This window comes from Pipistrellus hanaki, assembly GCF_964339955.1.
Source record: "Pipistrellus hanaki genome assembly, chromosome: X".
In the NCBI taxonomy this organism is placed as follows: domain Eukaryota; kingdom Metazoa; phylum Chordata; class Mammalia; order Chiroptera; family Vespertilionidae; genus Pipistrellus; species Pipistrellus hanaki.
Window position 1 is genome coordinate 96131565 of NC_140524.1, and position 17534 is coordinate 96149098.

A 17534-nucleotide genomic window follows, 5' to 3' on the forward strand; every position below is an offset into this window, starting at 1 on the left:
GAAGATTCCTGGCCTCCCCTGGACTTTAGATGAAAATTGGGGCACCAAACAATCAGATGATGGAGAAAAGGAAAGCGCCTTCCACTTCTGTATGCTTCTCTCCCCAGAGGTCCAGGAAGGAGCCACGTTCTTCAGTGAGGATGTTTTTTTAAAGGTGGTAGCAGAACCCACTGAAGTGAGCACAAAAACACCTTCTACTTGACAGAACCCCATGGATTCTTTATTGAGGCCAGTGTCCTCCAGTTTACAAGTGGGGGCTGGGGGAACGAGTTGAGAAAGAACTTTCTCAGGGTGAGTGAAGAGAATGTCACACAGAGTAGAACACAGGCAACATGGTGGAAAGCAGTGAGCAAGCTTTGGAGAATGAGTTGGAACAGCCAGGCTCGGGTCTAGGCCCTGCTGCTACTCAGCTGAGTGGCAAAGCAGCATGCTATGGGCAGAAGAAAAAATTCAAAGAAGACCCTGGGGTCTGCATCTTAGTCTCAGTTAACCACAGACTAACTATGCAGCTTTGGGCCTTTAGTTCCTGGGCTGTAAATCGGGGCTGGGGTTCTATGAAATGTTTCAGAAGGTCCTTCCAGCTCTAGGAGATGGTACTTCCATGCAAGTTCTGCTGCTCTACATGCTGATAGAGTTGGATATCAGTAACTACTGAGGGTGTCGAGCTTAGTACAGACAGCAATTCTGACAAAGTTATATAAATTCTCAGTAGTGACTAAATGGCAGAGAAGAAAAATGATGTTAATTTAAAAAATAAAAATAAAAAAATAAGCAACTCAGGCACTGCCCTGACTAGGAATCAAACCGTCACCTCCTAGTTCATGGGTTGATGCTCAACCACTGAACCACACCAGCCAGGCAGTAAAAGAACATTTTTTTATGAAAAAAGATCACTCCTAACCTGTTTGGCTCAGAGATAGAGCATCAGCCCACAAACTAAAGGGTCCCAGGTTCAATTCAGGTCAAGGGCAGGTACCTCGGTTATAGGCTCAATCTCTGGTCCTGGTTGGGGAGTGTGTGGGAGGCAACCAATCAACATGTCTCTCTCACATCAATATTTCTCTCGCAACCAATCAATGTGTGTCTCTCACATCAATATTTCTCTCTCTCTGTCTCTTCCCCTCCCTTCCACTCTCTCTAAAAGTCAATGGAAAATATATCCCTAGGTGAGGATTAACAAAAAGAAGAAAGATCACAGGAGCAAAAGAAATGCAAAGATAAGTGATGAAAGAGAAAAACCTAAAGATGAGCTGAATCTCTATTGTAACTCTATTTTTAAAGAACCGTGGGCTTGGAAAAGAAATCCAGAAATAGCTGTAACCTACTTTTTGAAATCACAACCCTGACATTCTTGTATAACCAAAGAGCCCTCTCCCCCCAATGGAACTTTAAACAGATATACTGGGGTGGGGGAACTCAACCCATCTTTGTATAAGACTAAAAGGATACCATGTTTGAGTCTGGTCGCCCTGACTAAAGAAGGAACATCAATAGGAGGACAATTAACATGGCCCAGAGGGCTTGAATAGTGGTGCTGTCATATATACCACAAAAGATGAGAACTCTTAAATCTTCAGAGATGAAGGCCAGGTAAAGCACAATGAAACTTTATTAAACCATGAAAGGTGCAAAATGTTCACAAATCCTAGAAGAATCCCTGAAGTTTGAAAGAGATCTATTTTGAACAGTAAAAGCAAGTGTGGTGAAATCATGACTAGCAGAATGCTCAAGCTTAGTTAACTGAATTCTCTGTTTAACCAGAGCTTGGAACATTAGTTTCAAGGCCTCTCTTATCAAGGAATCAAGTTCTTGCCCAGCCGGCATGGCTCAGTGGTTGAGTGTTGGACTATGAACCAGGAGGTCATGGTTTGATTCCTGGTCAGGACACATATCAGGATTGTGGGGTTTGATCACCAGTGTGGGGCATGCAGGAGGCAACTGATCAGTGAATGATTCTCTTTCATCACTGATGTTTCTATCTCTCTTCCTCTCTGAAATCAATAAAAATATATTTTAAACAAAAAGAAATCAAGTTCTTGAATTTAAGGAGTAGAAATGATGAATTCTTGTTTTGTACCATTATACAAAACTAGAGGGCCAATGCACAAAATTCATGCAAGGGGCTCAGCACGAATTTTGGTATAAAAGCAGAGACTCAACCTAAATTCCATCTGAATTGAAGACTGCAACACAGCTCCCTGAGAGTCAGTCCCCTTGCTATGTGACAAGTAGAGAGGATTCCTCCTCACTCCATTACCTGTACATTCAGAGAAAAACTGAAAAGTACAAAGCAAAAGTTGTCACATCAGAAGATCCAAATGTTTATGTAGAAAATAAATTCTAGACCAAAGGATCTCAAGTAAGGGCTGAACAGACAGTGTTTTTAATTCTTGCTGGTCCAAAGCTATCTAGTCTAAATTAGTTGCTCTTGGATTATGTAACAAATCAAGGATGGCAGACACGTGTACATATGAGCATGAGAATGAAAATCCAATATTGATAGAAGATTATCACCTGAACATCAAATATCATTGGATAAGACTGGACTTATAGGAAGGGTAAGAGAATTAGGTTAATTTTATCCTAATACATAGTCTGAAAAGTACCTTTTAACTAAATCATCTTTAGTATCCTTTTGTTTTGTGGTCATTTTTCTCTTCTCAGAAAATCCAAATACTGAACAGAACTAATTCTATAGAGAATTCTGGTTGATTAAGTTTATAACTTAATGTTTCTCTGTGGAAATTTACATTAACAGACAAATTTCTAATACTATCATTCAGGATATGATTAAGAATTCATTATCTGAGACTCCACATTTATGGTGATGTAAAAAGAAGTAAACATCAACAAAATAAGAAAATATTAATTAATGAAGTTATCTCAAATAAAAATGCCATCACTCAAATATTCCTCCCATTTTTTCTTTTTAAATATAGTTTTATTGATTTCAGAGAGGAAGGGTGATGGGGAGAGAGATAGAAACACTAATTATGAGAGAAAATCATTGAGTGGTTGCTTCCTGCACGCCCCACACTGGGGATCGAGCTAGCAACCCAGGCATGTACCCTGAACAGGAATTGAACCAAGACCTTCTGGTTCATACATAGGTTGACACTTAACCACTGATCCATATGGCCAAGCCAGTCCTCCTTTTTAACAGGAGTTTTTGACCCCCACCCAGAATTTCAAAGCCTTTCAGGAGAAATCATAGGCAAAGATAACTAATAAATGATATTAAAAAAAAGAACATACAAAAATGAAAACTGAGAAAGTCTTTCATTAACCTACCATTCAATTTTACTGTAAAATTACTCCTCCCCCTTAAAGAAAAAAACACTTGATCCTTTCTTCTAAGAAATAGTACATCATTGCTATTATAACCTAAATTGTGCTAACTATAAGATAAAGGTAATGTATTTTTTATAATTTTAGCTTCTTTTTTATACTCTAACCTTTTATTTACTAATACATTTTGGTTCCCATTTTACATAATGATCTACTGTCCTGGGATAATAAGGACTTCTTGAAATAAATACTGGTGTACCTTAAAATGTAGTTTTGAAAGATTTAAACAAATTTGTGGATATACAGATATTTAGCAAGAATTATAGTCATAATCCTTTTATTTTTAATCCTCAGTCGAGGATATGTTTTTATTGCTTTTAAAAGGAGAGAGGAGGGGGAGAGAGAAACATTGATGTAAGAAAGAAGCATCAATCAGCTGCCTCCTGTATCAACCTTATTGGGGATCGAACCCGAAACCCAGGTGTGTTCCCTGGCCAGGAACTGAACCCACAACCTTTTGGTGTATGGATGATGTTCCAACCAACTAAGCCATCTGGCAAGGGCCATAATCGTAATCTTTTGAAGTTTAACAGAAGGTAATATTATATGCTCTCATAAAATATCCCTTGATATCATCAGCATGAGAATACTTGATTAGCTTGAACATGGGTCAGATCAAGTTCAGATACAGTTATGGTTTAACAAGATTTTTACAAGGTTATTTCATTATCTTCAAAAAGATTTAATATTTGATTTAAAAAAGACACTATGATAATATCAGGAGAATATTTTGAATAACTAATAAAAGAGATTAATGAGCACTATATGAAAATAAGGGTAATATTATGAAACTGTTTTTTATTATAATTGGTCTTACTTAAATTTAAGGTGATAAACTGTTTCAGACTATAGTGGTTCACAGAGGGGTTAAATGGACATCCTCACCTGTACTAGACTATCTATGTACATACAATTCACACTCCAAAAATGTTGTTTACCACACACATTCCACTACTTTTCATTAAGAAAGATACTACTCTGGCAAGAGGAAAAGGGTAAAGACAGAAAAGAGAATATGAGCCAGGTGTGACTCAATGGTTGAGAATTGGCTCATGTACCAGGAGGTCACAGTTTGATTCCTGGTCAGGGCACATGCCCAGGTTGTGGGCTCCATCCCCAGTAGGGTTCCTTCAGGAGGCAGCCAATTGATGTTTATATATCTCTGTCCTTCCCCCTTCCTTTCTCTAAATAAATAGAAAAATAATTAGAATGCTATATTTTAAAAAAAAAAAATAGAGTATGAGATCTACACTAGGGAGAACTGGAAATAGTAGGCAAGTGTGCCTAAAATAGGACTGAGCTAAAAAGTTATAAATAATTGTATATGTCTCCAGATTCTATCATAAAAATGTTCAGGAAGTATCCCTCAAGAAGTATGTATAGGTGTACCTACAAAGGTGTCCATCTGCAAAATGGATGATATATAGAGCAAGAGCAGAGCAGACTTTCTGGACCCCTCTGACAATCCAATATGGAGTCTGCCATGAAAGTTATGTCAAGTGCTATGTCAAGGCTATTGGGGTGTGCTGCCACTGTAGCCACCTGGTTTAAGACCTCTACCCACCTCTCTCCCTGCGGACTCTGCCAGTGGTTAGGACTTTGCTCTGGACATTTGATCTGCTCGCTTCTATCAAGTTATCTTCCCCTCTCTGTGTGTATCCTGCGTGTGATTCTATTGGCTTTTGGGGGCAGTCTCCCCTAATAAACCTGGCATTGTGGAAAGACACAACATGTGTAACTCCTTTCGAGGATGCTCCCAACAGTGGGTAATAAGGTTGCATGCCTGAGGTATGGTAACTGAGATGAAGGCATGGTTTGATTCATGTTCTGTCAGCTCAGTGAAATAAGGGCTGATCAAATATTTCCTATAATGTCTACCCTATTCATGCATTCCCAGGACACCACAGCTAAAAACAACCTTGTCTCAAAATTATACAAATTCATTCAAGCACTGACTGCTTTCTACTCTATTTAACTATTTATAAACAGGTCTTAAGAATTGGTATGCTGAGGATACAGGTTGTAAAGAAAATGGTACTTAGTTTTTTTTTAAAAAGGCAATGACATACATGTCCTAGATTGTACTGCTTTTCAAAAAATTTGATGACAAATACTATTTTTTGCTGGTAACTGATGCTTGACATGTGTCTTACAAGATGAATGCACAGCCAGAAGTATTTACACTTGTGCAAAGGTTATGCTTGATCTACTGCTGCAACCCCTCTTTTTAGTAGATCGCCATTTGTCTCTTGGCCACCTGTGGTTAGCCCAAAGCCACAGCTCAAAGAGCTCATTTCTAATGGTCTCAGAGTGAGTTGGCCAAGGCTACTGTTTCCTGTTAAGACGACAGGTACATCATTTGAAGCAGTTTCTTTTTCTTTTTTTAAGACTAGCTAAAAGCATTACTTTATTGCCTTCTCTTTAAGGCTGCTGGGACAATGGCTGTTTAAGTCCAAGCTGGTATGCATGTGCTCCATATAACAGCACATCAGAGTCGGGTTACGTCATATCCCACTGACTCTACATCACAGGACTTTGTCAGTGAGCTCTTTTTGTTATTGAATGTTTGCTGAGTCTCTAAGGCACATGTGTCAAACACAAGGCCCGCGGGCCAAATCCAGCCCACCAGGCCTTGCAATGTGGCCCGCACCGCGCTGTCATCACTGCACTCTGCTGTCAGTTTATGACATTGTCAGTTTATGACTGTTCAGTAAACCATTCGGCCCGCGATTTAGGCTGGATTTTAGATTTTGGCCCCTTCTCTGATTGAGTTCGACACCCCTACTCTAAGGTAAGGGTGATGAAACCGTTCACAAATATAGAGGCTGCTGTCTTACAGTAATCACTTGACATGAGCTGATGAAGGTAGGCTGTGACTGCTATTGTCATACTTCTAATTAGGTATGAAGGTTGATGCTATGCTGGTGACTCTCATGCCCGGAGTGCTGTTTTTCAAACAGCAGTTTGTGACTCATTAGTGGTGCAATGAAAGTATTTGATGCTATAATAGGCATTTATATGAATTCATATGGGCACGAAAGAACACAAAAGGGAGAAACTCACATTAGTAAAATAAAGCAGTTTTGTGACACTTTTGTTTCGGTTATATATAGGGCATTACGTATGCTGATACTGGATTGGGGTGTAAAAAACATGTCTACTGTGGGTCTCTGTCCAAAGAAAATTAGGAAAATGCTGCCTAGAACTTAGCAGACATCATGTGTATCTTCATGGTCAGTTTTTCTACTTGGCGATCTTTATTTTTTATTATTTTTTAATTTTTAATATATTTTATTGATTTTTACAGAGAGGAAGGGAGAGGGATAGAGAGTTAGAAACATTGATGAGGGAGAATCATCAATCAGTTGCCTCTTGCACACCCCACACTGGGGATGTGCCCGCAACCAAGGTACATGCCCTTGACCGGAATCTAACCTGGGACCTTTCAGTCTGCAGGCCGACGCTCCATCCACTGAGCCAAACCGGTTTCGGCTTGGCTATCTTTAAATGGCCAATACTATACATTCAAATCCGAACAAACTACTGAAATGCTTTGTTTATTTATTTTTTTGATAAATTACCTTTTTGTATACATTACTTTTTTTTTAAGGTTTATTTTATTTTAACCTTTCTCATCCAGCATGGGATAATTTTAATACTCTATTCAAAATAGTCCGGACATGTGATCAAGCCCTCTAAGTATAGTATTTACCTTTGAAAACCTTTTATTCACCCAATAACTTTTATGAAATCATTCCCCTGATATCATCTATACCACTTACTCTTATATTTCTAACTGACTAGAACCAGAGATCCTAGTACTGAATACTAAAGCCTTTCACCCAGTGCTTAGTACTTGTGTGAACCTACAGAAACATTTACTTCAAATACATTTTCTCATTTTTCTTATATTTGGAAACTATGTAAATAGCATTCCTTCTACCCAGCACATGAAGCAAGTTTTCCAAGATTAACTGTACCTTAAAATACATGTTTTCTAATGTCATGAGATTTGAAAAGATTTACAGAGAAGAAACTAAGTTTTCAAAGCAAAGCATGATAATAAGCTACATTCACTTTCTAAGATTGAGGTTTTGTAAATTGAGGAATAGAGTCTTATCAGCTCAATCCCATCTTTTCCACATTCTATTCAGAGAAATCAAAGATAGACAGACAGACAGACAGACAGACAGACAGACAGATAGATAGATAGATAGATAGAAAAAGATATATACCTTCACTATCCTTGAATTTCTTGATTGCCACAATTTCATGAGTTTCCTGCAATGGAAAAGAGGCAGAAAGAAAAGTCATTCTCCTGTTTTTCAAACTAGGAATCCCAATTGCCCGGGGGGTAGGTATATTCTGAGACACAGTAGCAAGAACTCAAGAGAGTAAAAAATAGATCCTTCTCATCCCAGTCCCTCACTTCTTGGTTCCAAAATTCTTTCTTACCACCCTGCAGACATTGTCAGGAAGGGAAAAGGAGAGGGAAGTGAGGGAGGGGGCAAAAAAACAGAGACAGTGAGAGAACATGGGTGAACCAGAAATGTCAATGTCTTGAGGTTATACAAAAGTGCAAGGATGACTGACAACAGACCACCGACTGTACTCCCCTCTGGAACTCAGGGATACATTTTAATTGGGCTTCTAAGACCAGAGACAAGGCTTCTACAATGCTTGACAGTTACTGGAAGCAGAATGCCTCCTCCAAATCTCCTTCACCTACTTTTTCCTAATGAACCTATCCAGTTGCTCACCAGCTCTTCCCTATGGGTGGTCATCATTTCAAATCCAAAGTGGGAAAATATCTGTCACCAAATACCAATCACCCCCACTCCTCACCTTTATTTAATTCTCCTGAATTAACAGAAGTAGTTTGTGAGCAGAACCCTACTTTAAACTGAAACGTTGCAGCGCTCTCTCTCTCTCTCTCTCTCTCTCTCTCTCTCTCTCTCTCTCTCTCTCTCTCTCTCTCTCTCTGAAGAGAATAATATAAGGACTGGAAAGGAAATGGAAATGCTAAAAACTAAGTACCATTAGGCTAAATAACTCATGTCTAATTCTGGTCCATAAAAATCTTTTGATAAAATAGAGTCCTCAAACTGTCATATAGAAACGTCTTTTGAATGACGGAGGCCTGCCTTTTACTCTGAGTACACTTTCAAACCCGTAGGACCAAATCTTTTAATAAAAAATTGTCCCTGCACCAAAACAAAGGTTTCAAAAACAACACAATACCAGGCAATAACTAACAGGGCACAAATCCTTAACATTAAAAATGTCTGCTTTTTGCCTACTAAGTTTCTTACAAAAGCAAGGGGAATCATGAAAGGTGGTGGTGGGAGGGACCGATTTAATTTAATTATTGTGCTGAAAGACAAACCCTGAGTTGTAACTATGTGTGTACATCAGCCTTTCTATTTCTCATTTTCCCATTGAAAAAAGAAAATGCCAGCTTTCATATTTGTCTTATAGGGGAAAATTATCTGAAAGTGCTATAGGCTACTGAGGAGAAAGATTCTTAAGGGTATTGTGTTTTTGTTTTCAATGGAGGAACAGAATTATAAAGGAACAGGTACTTTCTGATATTGTAAATTTCACTATTTTACAATAGGAATAACTGCAAGGTCAACATAATGCAGGAAAAGATGGACTAAAATATTAATATAGGTAGTAGCAGATAACTCTTGTAAGAAAATGTATTAAGAGAAAATAGGTAGGCTATTTTCTCAATGCATTTTCTTATGTTGTTCCTTTTCAAATGGCTCTAGCTAGCAGCTCACCTTTGACACAAGGGAAAGAACAAACCCTATTAGGAAACTGCTCACAGCACAAACTAAGGGGAAGCATGATGTGTGTCCAGGAAGAGTGAGCCTGCTCATACCTCAAGAGATTCCAGGTAGTGTTTCATCCCATATTGGACTCTAAACTTAGAGTCCCATATGCATTTTTAAAATTTCATCCTAAGTGTAAAAACCTTACCTGATTTTATAAAAGGTCTTGCTTGGTTCAAAATTGTCCAAAATACAACCACAAATTCAATTTCAAAACTAGCACATTTATACCATCTCAAATAAAGAAATTCATTAGTTTTTTTCTCCGGGCATCTCATAAATAAAATTTACTGTATAAACAGTTGTGCAAATGGGGCCAGTTTGGCTCAGCGGATGGGACATTGGCCTGTGGACTGAAGGATCCTGGGTTTGATTCTGGCCAAGGGCACATGCCAGGGTTGCAGGCTCAATCCCCAATGAGGACGTGCAGGAGGCAGCTGATCAATGATTCTCTCTCATCATTGATGTTTCCGTCTCTCTCTCCCTTCCTCTCTGAAATCAATAAAAAAAAAATTAAATCTATTTTATTGATTTTTTTACAGAAAGGAAGGAAGAGGGATAGAAAGCTAGAAACATCGATGAGAGAGAAACATCGACCAGCTGCCTCCTGCACACCCCCTACTGGGGATGTGCCCACAACCAACGTACATGCCCTTGACCGGAATCGAACCTGGGACCTTTCAGTCCGCAGGCCGACGCTCTATCCACTGAGCCAAACCGGTTTCAGCAATAAAAATTTTTAAAAAATTAAATTAAAAAAAAGGGGGGGTCAAATAAAATAAAGTATTTATTATTTTATTTATACTTTCATCAGTACCATGGAAATCCTCTCTCTCAACACACACATACACACACACACACACACACACACACACACAATGGTTTCTATATTTAGTTAAAGATTGAAGCCAAGTAGACAGTTTTCTACATAAAATCAATTCAATGTTTGATGGAAAACAAATGTAATTAACAGCAAAAGATGTTGGAAAGAATTTAACATTTCCCTTTGATTCAAACTGCTTATGAAAAACTAGAGGCTCAGTGCATGAAATCTGTGCACAGGTAGGGTCCCTAGGCCTAGTCGGCTATCAGGGCCAATCTTTGGGGCAACAGGCAGAGTGATCAAGGGGCCCCCGCTGGTACCTGCCTTGGCCAGCCTGGCACCACCTGCTCACTGGCACTGCCCCCCTGCCACCACCACCCGCTCACTCACCAGCTGGCCCTACCTCTCCCCCTGCTGCAACTGCCAGCCACCTCCCTCTGCAGGGCAACTGCCAGGGCAATCAGGGGGTCCCCGCTGGCACCCACCTTGGCCAGCCTGGAGCCTGTGGGCTGGGAGCAGCTCCTGCATTGACTGTCTGCCCCCTGGTGGTCAGTGCATGGTCATAGCGACCTGTGGTTCCACCATTCAGTCAATCTGCATATTAGGCTTTTATTATATAGGATATACAAACTCATTACAGAAAATATAAAAGAATATGAAGGGTATAAGAAGTATCTATAATAATAAAAGCATAATATGCTAATTAGACCAGACATCCTTCTGGACTACCTTCCAGACGAAGCCGGGGCTGCTAGAGAAGCCCAGGTCCTAGGTGCCACAGAGAAGCCGGTGCTGGCAGCCGGGGGAAGGAAGGCCTACTCTTGCATGAATTTCATGCATCAGGCCTCTAGTAAGAGTATTAAAGGAGTATAAAGAAAAATTTTAAAAAAACAACCCATTTATATAAGTCTTGTTATCCTCGTTATATCTTCTTCCAATAATTTTTTTTTCAAATTGGAATAGTAATATTGTATATTGTGTTACATGTTGCTTTATTTCACATAATACTGTATAAGATACATTTATCAGTCTTTAAATAATTTTTAAAACCACAGTCTATAATGGATGGTTCTTTAACCAGTCTACCAATGAACATACTTCAACATCTGCATCTTTATTTCCATAAAGTAAATTCTGTAAGTGATATAATTGGGTCAAAGGGTATAAAACAATATCTGGAGGGGCTATAATATTTCTCAAAATCTCCACCTGTAAAAATCATGCTTCAATCACTAAACAACCATATTAGACACAGAGAGTTATAACCCAAACTCACTCCTGTCAATGACTGTCTAAAGCTCCCGAATGTTTGACTTATTCCCAGAATCAATTGTCCTTTCTTAAGATGTTGACAAACTAATCAGTATTAACAACTAGTGGCCCGGTGCACGAAATTCATGCACATTAAAAGGGGGTTAATTAGAGTAAATATTTTAATATTGCCATCTGCCCTTTCTCTATAATAGAATTGTCAGAAATGAAAGAAAATTAGTAAAATGTATATGAAAATTTTCCTCCTGCCAGAGTCTGGGGTACACCACGGGACCCAGAGTCAAGTTCCCACCCATCCACGTGCACTTCAAAATCGTGAGAGACCCAGACCCAGCCCCCCGCCCCCATTGGGCTAGCTCCAGACCTACCCTTGTCAAGCCCCACCAGGCAGTGTCGCAGCCTCAGGTCCCCTGGCCTGGCATGGGGCGGGAGTGCAGCCTGAGGTCCCCCATCAAGCACTGTGGCCTGAGGTTCCCTGTCTAGCCCCACCAGGCACGGAGCACGGCCTCAGGTCCCCCAGCCCGGTGCCAGGGCAGGGGATGTGTCCTGAGGTCCCGCCAAGCCCAGCTGGAGGGGAGCATGGCCTGAGGTCCCCCAGCCAGACACCAGAGCAGGGGGAGTGGTCTGAGGTTCTCTATCAAGCTCCATGAGGGAGGGTTGGGGGTGCTCAGCCTCAGGTCCCAGCTGATTGTTCGTTAAGGCTCATTGCGGGAACTCAGCCTCTGCTGAGGGCACAGCCATGTTATGGAACCTCCCCCCGACCTCCGCTGTGGGCATCTTTTGTGATGGAGTGATGGTCAATTTGCATGTTCCCTATTTATTATATAAGATGATAAGATTTATTGTTATTTAAAATACACTTACATAACTTGATTTGATTATTGCTTCTGAACAGCGAATTCTCTAAACCAGTGGTCAGCAAACCGCAGCTCACGAGCCACATGCGGCTCTTTGGCCCCTTGAGTGTGGCTCTTCCACAAAATACCACGTGCAGGCGCATACGTACAGTGTGATTAAAACTTTGTGGCCCATGCACAGAAGTCAGTTTTCAGCCTGGGTGAGTCTATTTTGAAGAAGTGGCATTAGAACACTCAAGGGGCCAAAGAGCCACATGTGGCTCATGAGCCGGGGTTTGCCAACCACTGCTCTAAACCAATCATACACTATTTAAGGAAGTAGGATGAATCACTGTTTTAAATGTTTTGCTCTATAATTTGAAATATCCAACATGCATTTTAAAGCAGAACAGAAAAACAATATTGATTTTATTTTACTCTACTATTCATGGATTAAACCAATGCAAAGGTTATATTCAACAATTCATTATCTAATTACCCTGAGGAGGCCTTTCATTGAGAGGAAGTTTTTATTGTTCATCCAAATAGCAGGAATATAATTTGTATTTTAAAATATTGCAATCTATGGTTTGAATGAAAATATCCTAACTGTCTAAGTGCTGTTACGTGCCCATAATTTCCCCCAAGATCATACATCTAAGAAGTAACAGAGCCATATATATATATATATATATATATATATATATATATATATATATATATATGTTTTATTGTTGAAAAGGATATATTCTAAAACACACACACACACACACACACACACACACACACACACATGAACATGAGAGAGCATGGAGCCAAAAAAGGAAGATGTAGGAAGTCAGATTTTACAAAGACAAAATTCTATAGAAAACAACTGCCTCCAAGCTAAGTCAGTAATAAAATGCCTATGTAACATAATCTATTTTCTCATTTATTTCCATTACAACATCAAATCCCTTCTATCCCCTCTGGGCTAAATCAGCTCTCCAAAAATATTTATTGGGATATAAAATGAAAGCAAGAGTGTAAGATATTTAAACAGAACGTCTAACCATTTCCTCATCTTATCCCTCTGAAACTGGTGCTGTCTCCTGATACCAATATCTCATGAATACTAGCCAGAAATGTAGGATCACTCTTTTATATATATATCTTGCCTAATAAAAGAGTAATATGCAAACCGGCTGAGCAAGGGTCACTCTTGACATCTCCTTACACCCCAAACCCATTAAGTCTATCACTAAGAGCTGTTGATTTTGCCTCCTAAATCTCTTTCAATTTGGCCCACTGTTCTCTACCCAAACACTACCAAGTGCCCTTTGCATTCCCACCTGGAATACTGTCTGGACTCTTGGTCCTTCCAAGTAACTGATTTCAGTTCCCCACTTTTTCCCTTAAAACTCACCCCAAACTCCCCTGCCCTAAGGATTACATCAAAGCCCCTTCATGTAGCCAGTGAGGTCTGTCCGAGGAACACTGCAATGCTCTGCTCCCTCCTCTCCCCAGGTCTCCCTTGCTTGCTGAGCCGCCACCACCCAAACCCTTCTTGCCAAAGGGCCTGTTCCCTTTTCTTCTAAAAGCTTTGCCCTTCCATGCTCCACTCAACCCTACATTATCCTCAGGTCTTGGCTCAATCCTCACTTCCTGAAGAGAGCCTTTCCACAGTCCCAAGTTTAGGTCTGAATCCCCTATGCTCTCTTAGCAAACAACTTTCTTTAAAACTTTTATTAAAACGACACCTTTACATATTTATATGGCCACTTGAAAAAGGTCTGATTCTACCACGGGACCACAAGCAAGTGGGTAAGAAATAAATGGATCACTGATCCAAAGTGTGCTGAGAAGAGAAATCCACTGCAAATGTCTCACTATACTGCATCACCAAACCAGCCACACACCCAGAAAGCCTTTGAAAGTACTTCTAATATGGCCCAGTATAACTATCACTGTTAGTGTATCAATATCAATCTGAAGAGACATTGGCTAAAAATGTTAAAGGATGTAACTGTAATGAACTGAGAAAACTAGTTTATAGAGAACTGTATGACTTAAAATGGGTACAACTTACTGTATATAAGAAGTTACATTCTTGTTTGTAAACTATACCGCAATAAAGATAATTTAAAATGAATCATTTAAAAATAATTAACCTCTTAGTTCCAGACTAATATAAATTTAACAACTTATCCTAATATTACAGATTAGGAAATTAATAAAATGTTTTAAAATAAAATGTAGTTATCACAATGAAAAATGAGGCATTCAAAGCATTCCTTTTTACAGAGAGGACGAGAGAGGGATAGAGAGTTAGAAACATCGATGAGAGAGAATCATTGATCAGCTGCCTCCTGCACAACCCCTACTGAGGACATGCCAGCAACCAAGATATATGCCCTTGACTGGAATCGAACCTGGGACCTTTCAGTCCGCAGGCCGACGCTCTAACTATGAGCCAAACTGGTTTTGGCATTACCTTCATATTTATAGATCATATAAATATAGTTGACTTTCATGTAACCCACACTTTTGGACATTATGTACAGATGCTCTCAAACCACCCACTCAGACTGTGGTATGTCAGCAAATGAATGGATATTTTGAAGAGTACATGGTAAGGATGTCTGGCAGACAGCATTTCAGTTTAGTAATATTTACCATCACGTCTGTACTGTAGTTATTGTGCAATTATGTCACAACTTTAGTTCACTTTGCCCTTATTTTATAACAATGAGTAGACAATGATGAAATGAAAATTCCCCTTCTAGTGATCAAGTAATTGAGACAAAATAGCATTAACTAGGCATGCCAAATGCAGGCAATCAAGAACCTCAATCAAACAATCATTGGACTTAAAATGTATTCATTAGTGAACAAAGAATACAAAATTTAAATTTAAACACTAGAAATACATTCTAAAACATTAACTCAAAGGTGTGCCAATAGAATGTAATAATTTTAGCTTTTAAGTTTTCTATAACTAATTTAACATTGCTTTTTAAAAAGAATGTATTTAAACAGGCATGGATGATAAATCAATATAACTTGAAAAAGATATGTGCTTCAGATAAAGGACATAGTGGGTAAGTGCTCATAGAAATTTAAGAACCAATGTTATAAACCCATATAATTTTATTAACCAATGTCACTCCAATAAATTTAATTTAAAAAGAAGAGCTTGCCGAAACCGGTTTTGCTCAGTGGATAGGTTTGATTCTGGTCAAGGGCATGTGCCTTGGTTGCAGGCACATCCCCAATAGGGGGTGTGCAGGAGGCAGCTGGTCGATGTCTCTCTCTCATTGATGTTTCTAGCTCTCTATCTCTCTTCCTTCCTCTCTGTAAAAAATCAATAAAATATATTTTTTAAAAAGAAGAAGAAGAGCCAATGGTAGAAAAATACAAATTAATGGATGATTTTAAGAGGAATTGTATAATATTCTCTAATAAAACATGGCAAACTTTTTCTATTCAACACTTTATAAGTAATGGAACAAATTATTAGATTATACTACCATGTACAAGGAATATGTATGCAAATGAAACTTGATTCCATATTTTAAATGAATAAAAAAATTAAATATTTTAACTAAAAAAACAAGGTAAAGGACAGCATGAATCTTTTTTGTACAGATCTTGGCTACATTATAAGGCCTCAAAATAAGCCCCAAAGTAGGATTTAAGTCTAATGGCATGAATAATATTTATATAAGGACTGTAAATCATGTCCTCCTAGTTATTCTACTACTTGTATTTGAATAAAAAAGTATCTAAAGCAATAGAAAATATAACAAGTGCACAAAGAAATATGATATATAATAAAAATAATCTGGTTAAATTTTCTCTTAAGCCCTAAACAACTGAACAAAAAAGCAGGAATTTCTGCATTCTGACTTCACTCCAGCTGGATTCTTCTCTCCGGCTGGAGCCTTCAGTCTTTGCTCCAGCTGGAGTGCCACTCCTGTAGTTCCCTCAGCCCCCTGTCCTCCCCCTCACAGCAGGTGTCCCACCCCGCATGGCAGCTCTGAGCCTGCATGTGTGCTGCCCAGAGGCCCAGAGCAGTTGGGAGGCAGGGCCGCTGCCATCTTTGTTGAGTTAATTTGCATACTCACTATTAATTGGCTGGTGGGTGTTGTAAAATGATGGTCAATTTGCATGTTTCTCTTTCATTAGTGTAGATACACTAGAGGCCCTGTGCATGGATTTGTGCACCAGTGGGGTCTCTCGGCCTGGCCTGCAGGAATCGGGCTAAAACCAGATCTCCAACATCCCCCAAAGGGTCCCAGATTGTGAGAGGGAGGTTCTTGAGTGACAAACCTCAGAATCTGGCTCCTTCCTCTCTGGTTCCAGGTGCATCACCCAAGAACTGCAGCTGCCAACTCACTGTAACTCAGCAGCTCCTGCATTGAGTGTCTGCTCCCTGTTGATCATTGTACATCAGAGCTACTGGTTGGATGGTTTAATGATCGGACAGTCACTTAGGATTTTATATATGTAGATGGTTGTTTACAGAATTTTCACACGCACATGGAGACTTCAAGTTTGGTAAAGATAGAGTAGCACCATTCCTGCCATCCTTCCACATAAAATAAAAAATCCCTATATATAACACACCAATAAGAATAGGAAGACAGAGTGGATAGGAAGAAAAGGACTGCCTAGGGACATTGGGACTTCAGGAAAGCTATGGCAGTGAAATCCCTAGGTTTCCTCATGTATTCCTGATAGGGTACTACAGAAGCCTCCAACCTAGAACTGAGAATAGATAAGTATAAAAAAAAAAGTGCCAAGAAAAACATGTACTCACAGTCAAAACACCAGGAAAAGGATGGGCTCACAACAGAAAATCTTTTAGGTGACACTCACCCTACTCCAATGGAAATACTGCACCACCATCCCACTGAGGTTTCGGTGTGGTTAAATGGGTAAACACACATACACACACTCTCTCCCTCTCTGAGAAAGTAGGTAGCAGCTCCAACTTCCTGACCAGGCACTGGCCTTGTTAGTGGGGCTGAGCAGGCAGCTAATCACCCGTTCCCTGCCTGACAGAAGCAGGCAGTGCACCCATTCCCAGCCTGTGATGTTGGCAGGTCTAGTCAGGGAACGGTACTCTGGCCCCTCGGCCAGGTTAAGTGTCTGCAGGATGGAGCAGAGGCAACAGACAATTTGAATCACTGGTTCACTTTTGCTGGGAAGGTGTTAGCAGGGCCAAGTGAAGAGCTGAACGTCCACACTGCCCGTCTACAAGGAGGCAGTAGGAGAAAGAGCAAAAGTGCGGAGGTGCTGTGAAGGGTGCAAGCAGGAGGCTAAACATACGCATCTACCTGGCCCTCAACAAGGAGGCTGCCTATTAAACAAAAAAGTCTCATAATATCTGAAATGACCAAGATAAAATAAAAAAATCACTCCTGATACCAAGGA

At 39.7% G+C, this 17534-nt stretch overlaps 1 protein-coding gene across 2 annotated transcripts in view; it reads right to left on the reverse strand.

Annotated features, from left to right (window-relative positions):
- Window positions 1-17534, reverse strand: part of CDKL5 (cyclin dependent kinase like 5) — a 150136-nt gene that overhangs the window by 59669 nt on the left and 72933 nt on the right. For both annotated transcript variants that reach the window (XM_084869488.1, XM_084869487.1), the window contains exon 4: window positions 7584-7629. In XM_084869488.1, coding sequence (XP_084725614.1) covers window positions 7584-7629 — 46 coding nt within the window. The remainder of the gene's footprint in view (window positions 1-7583; window positions 7630-17534) is intronic.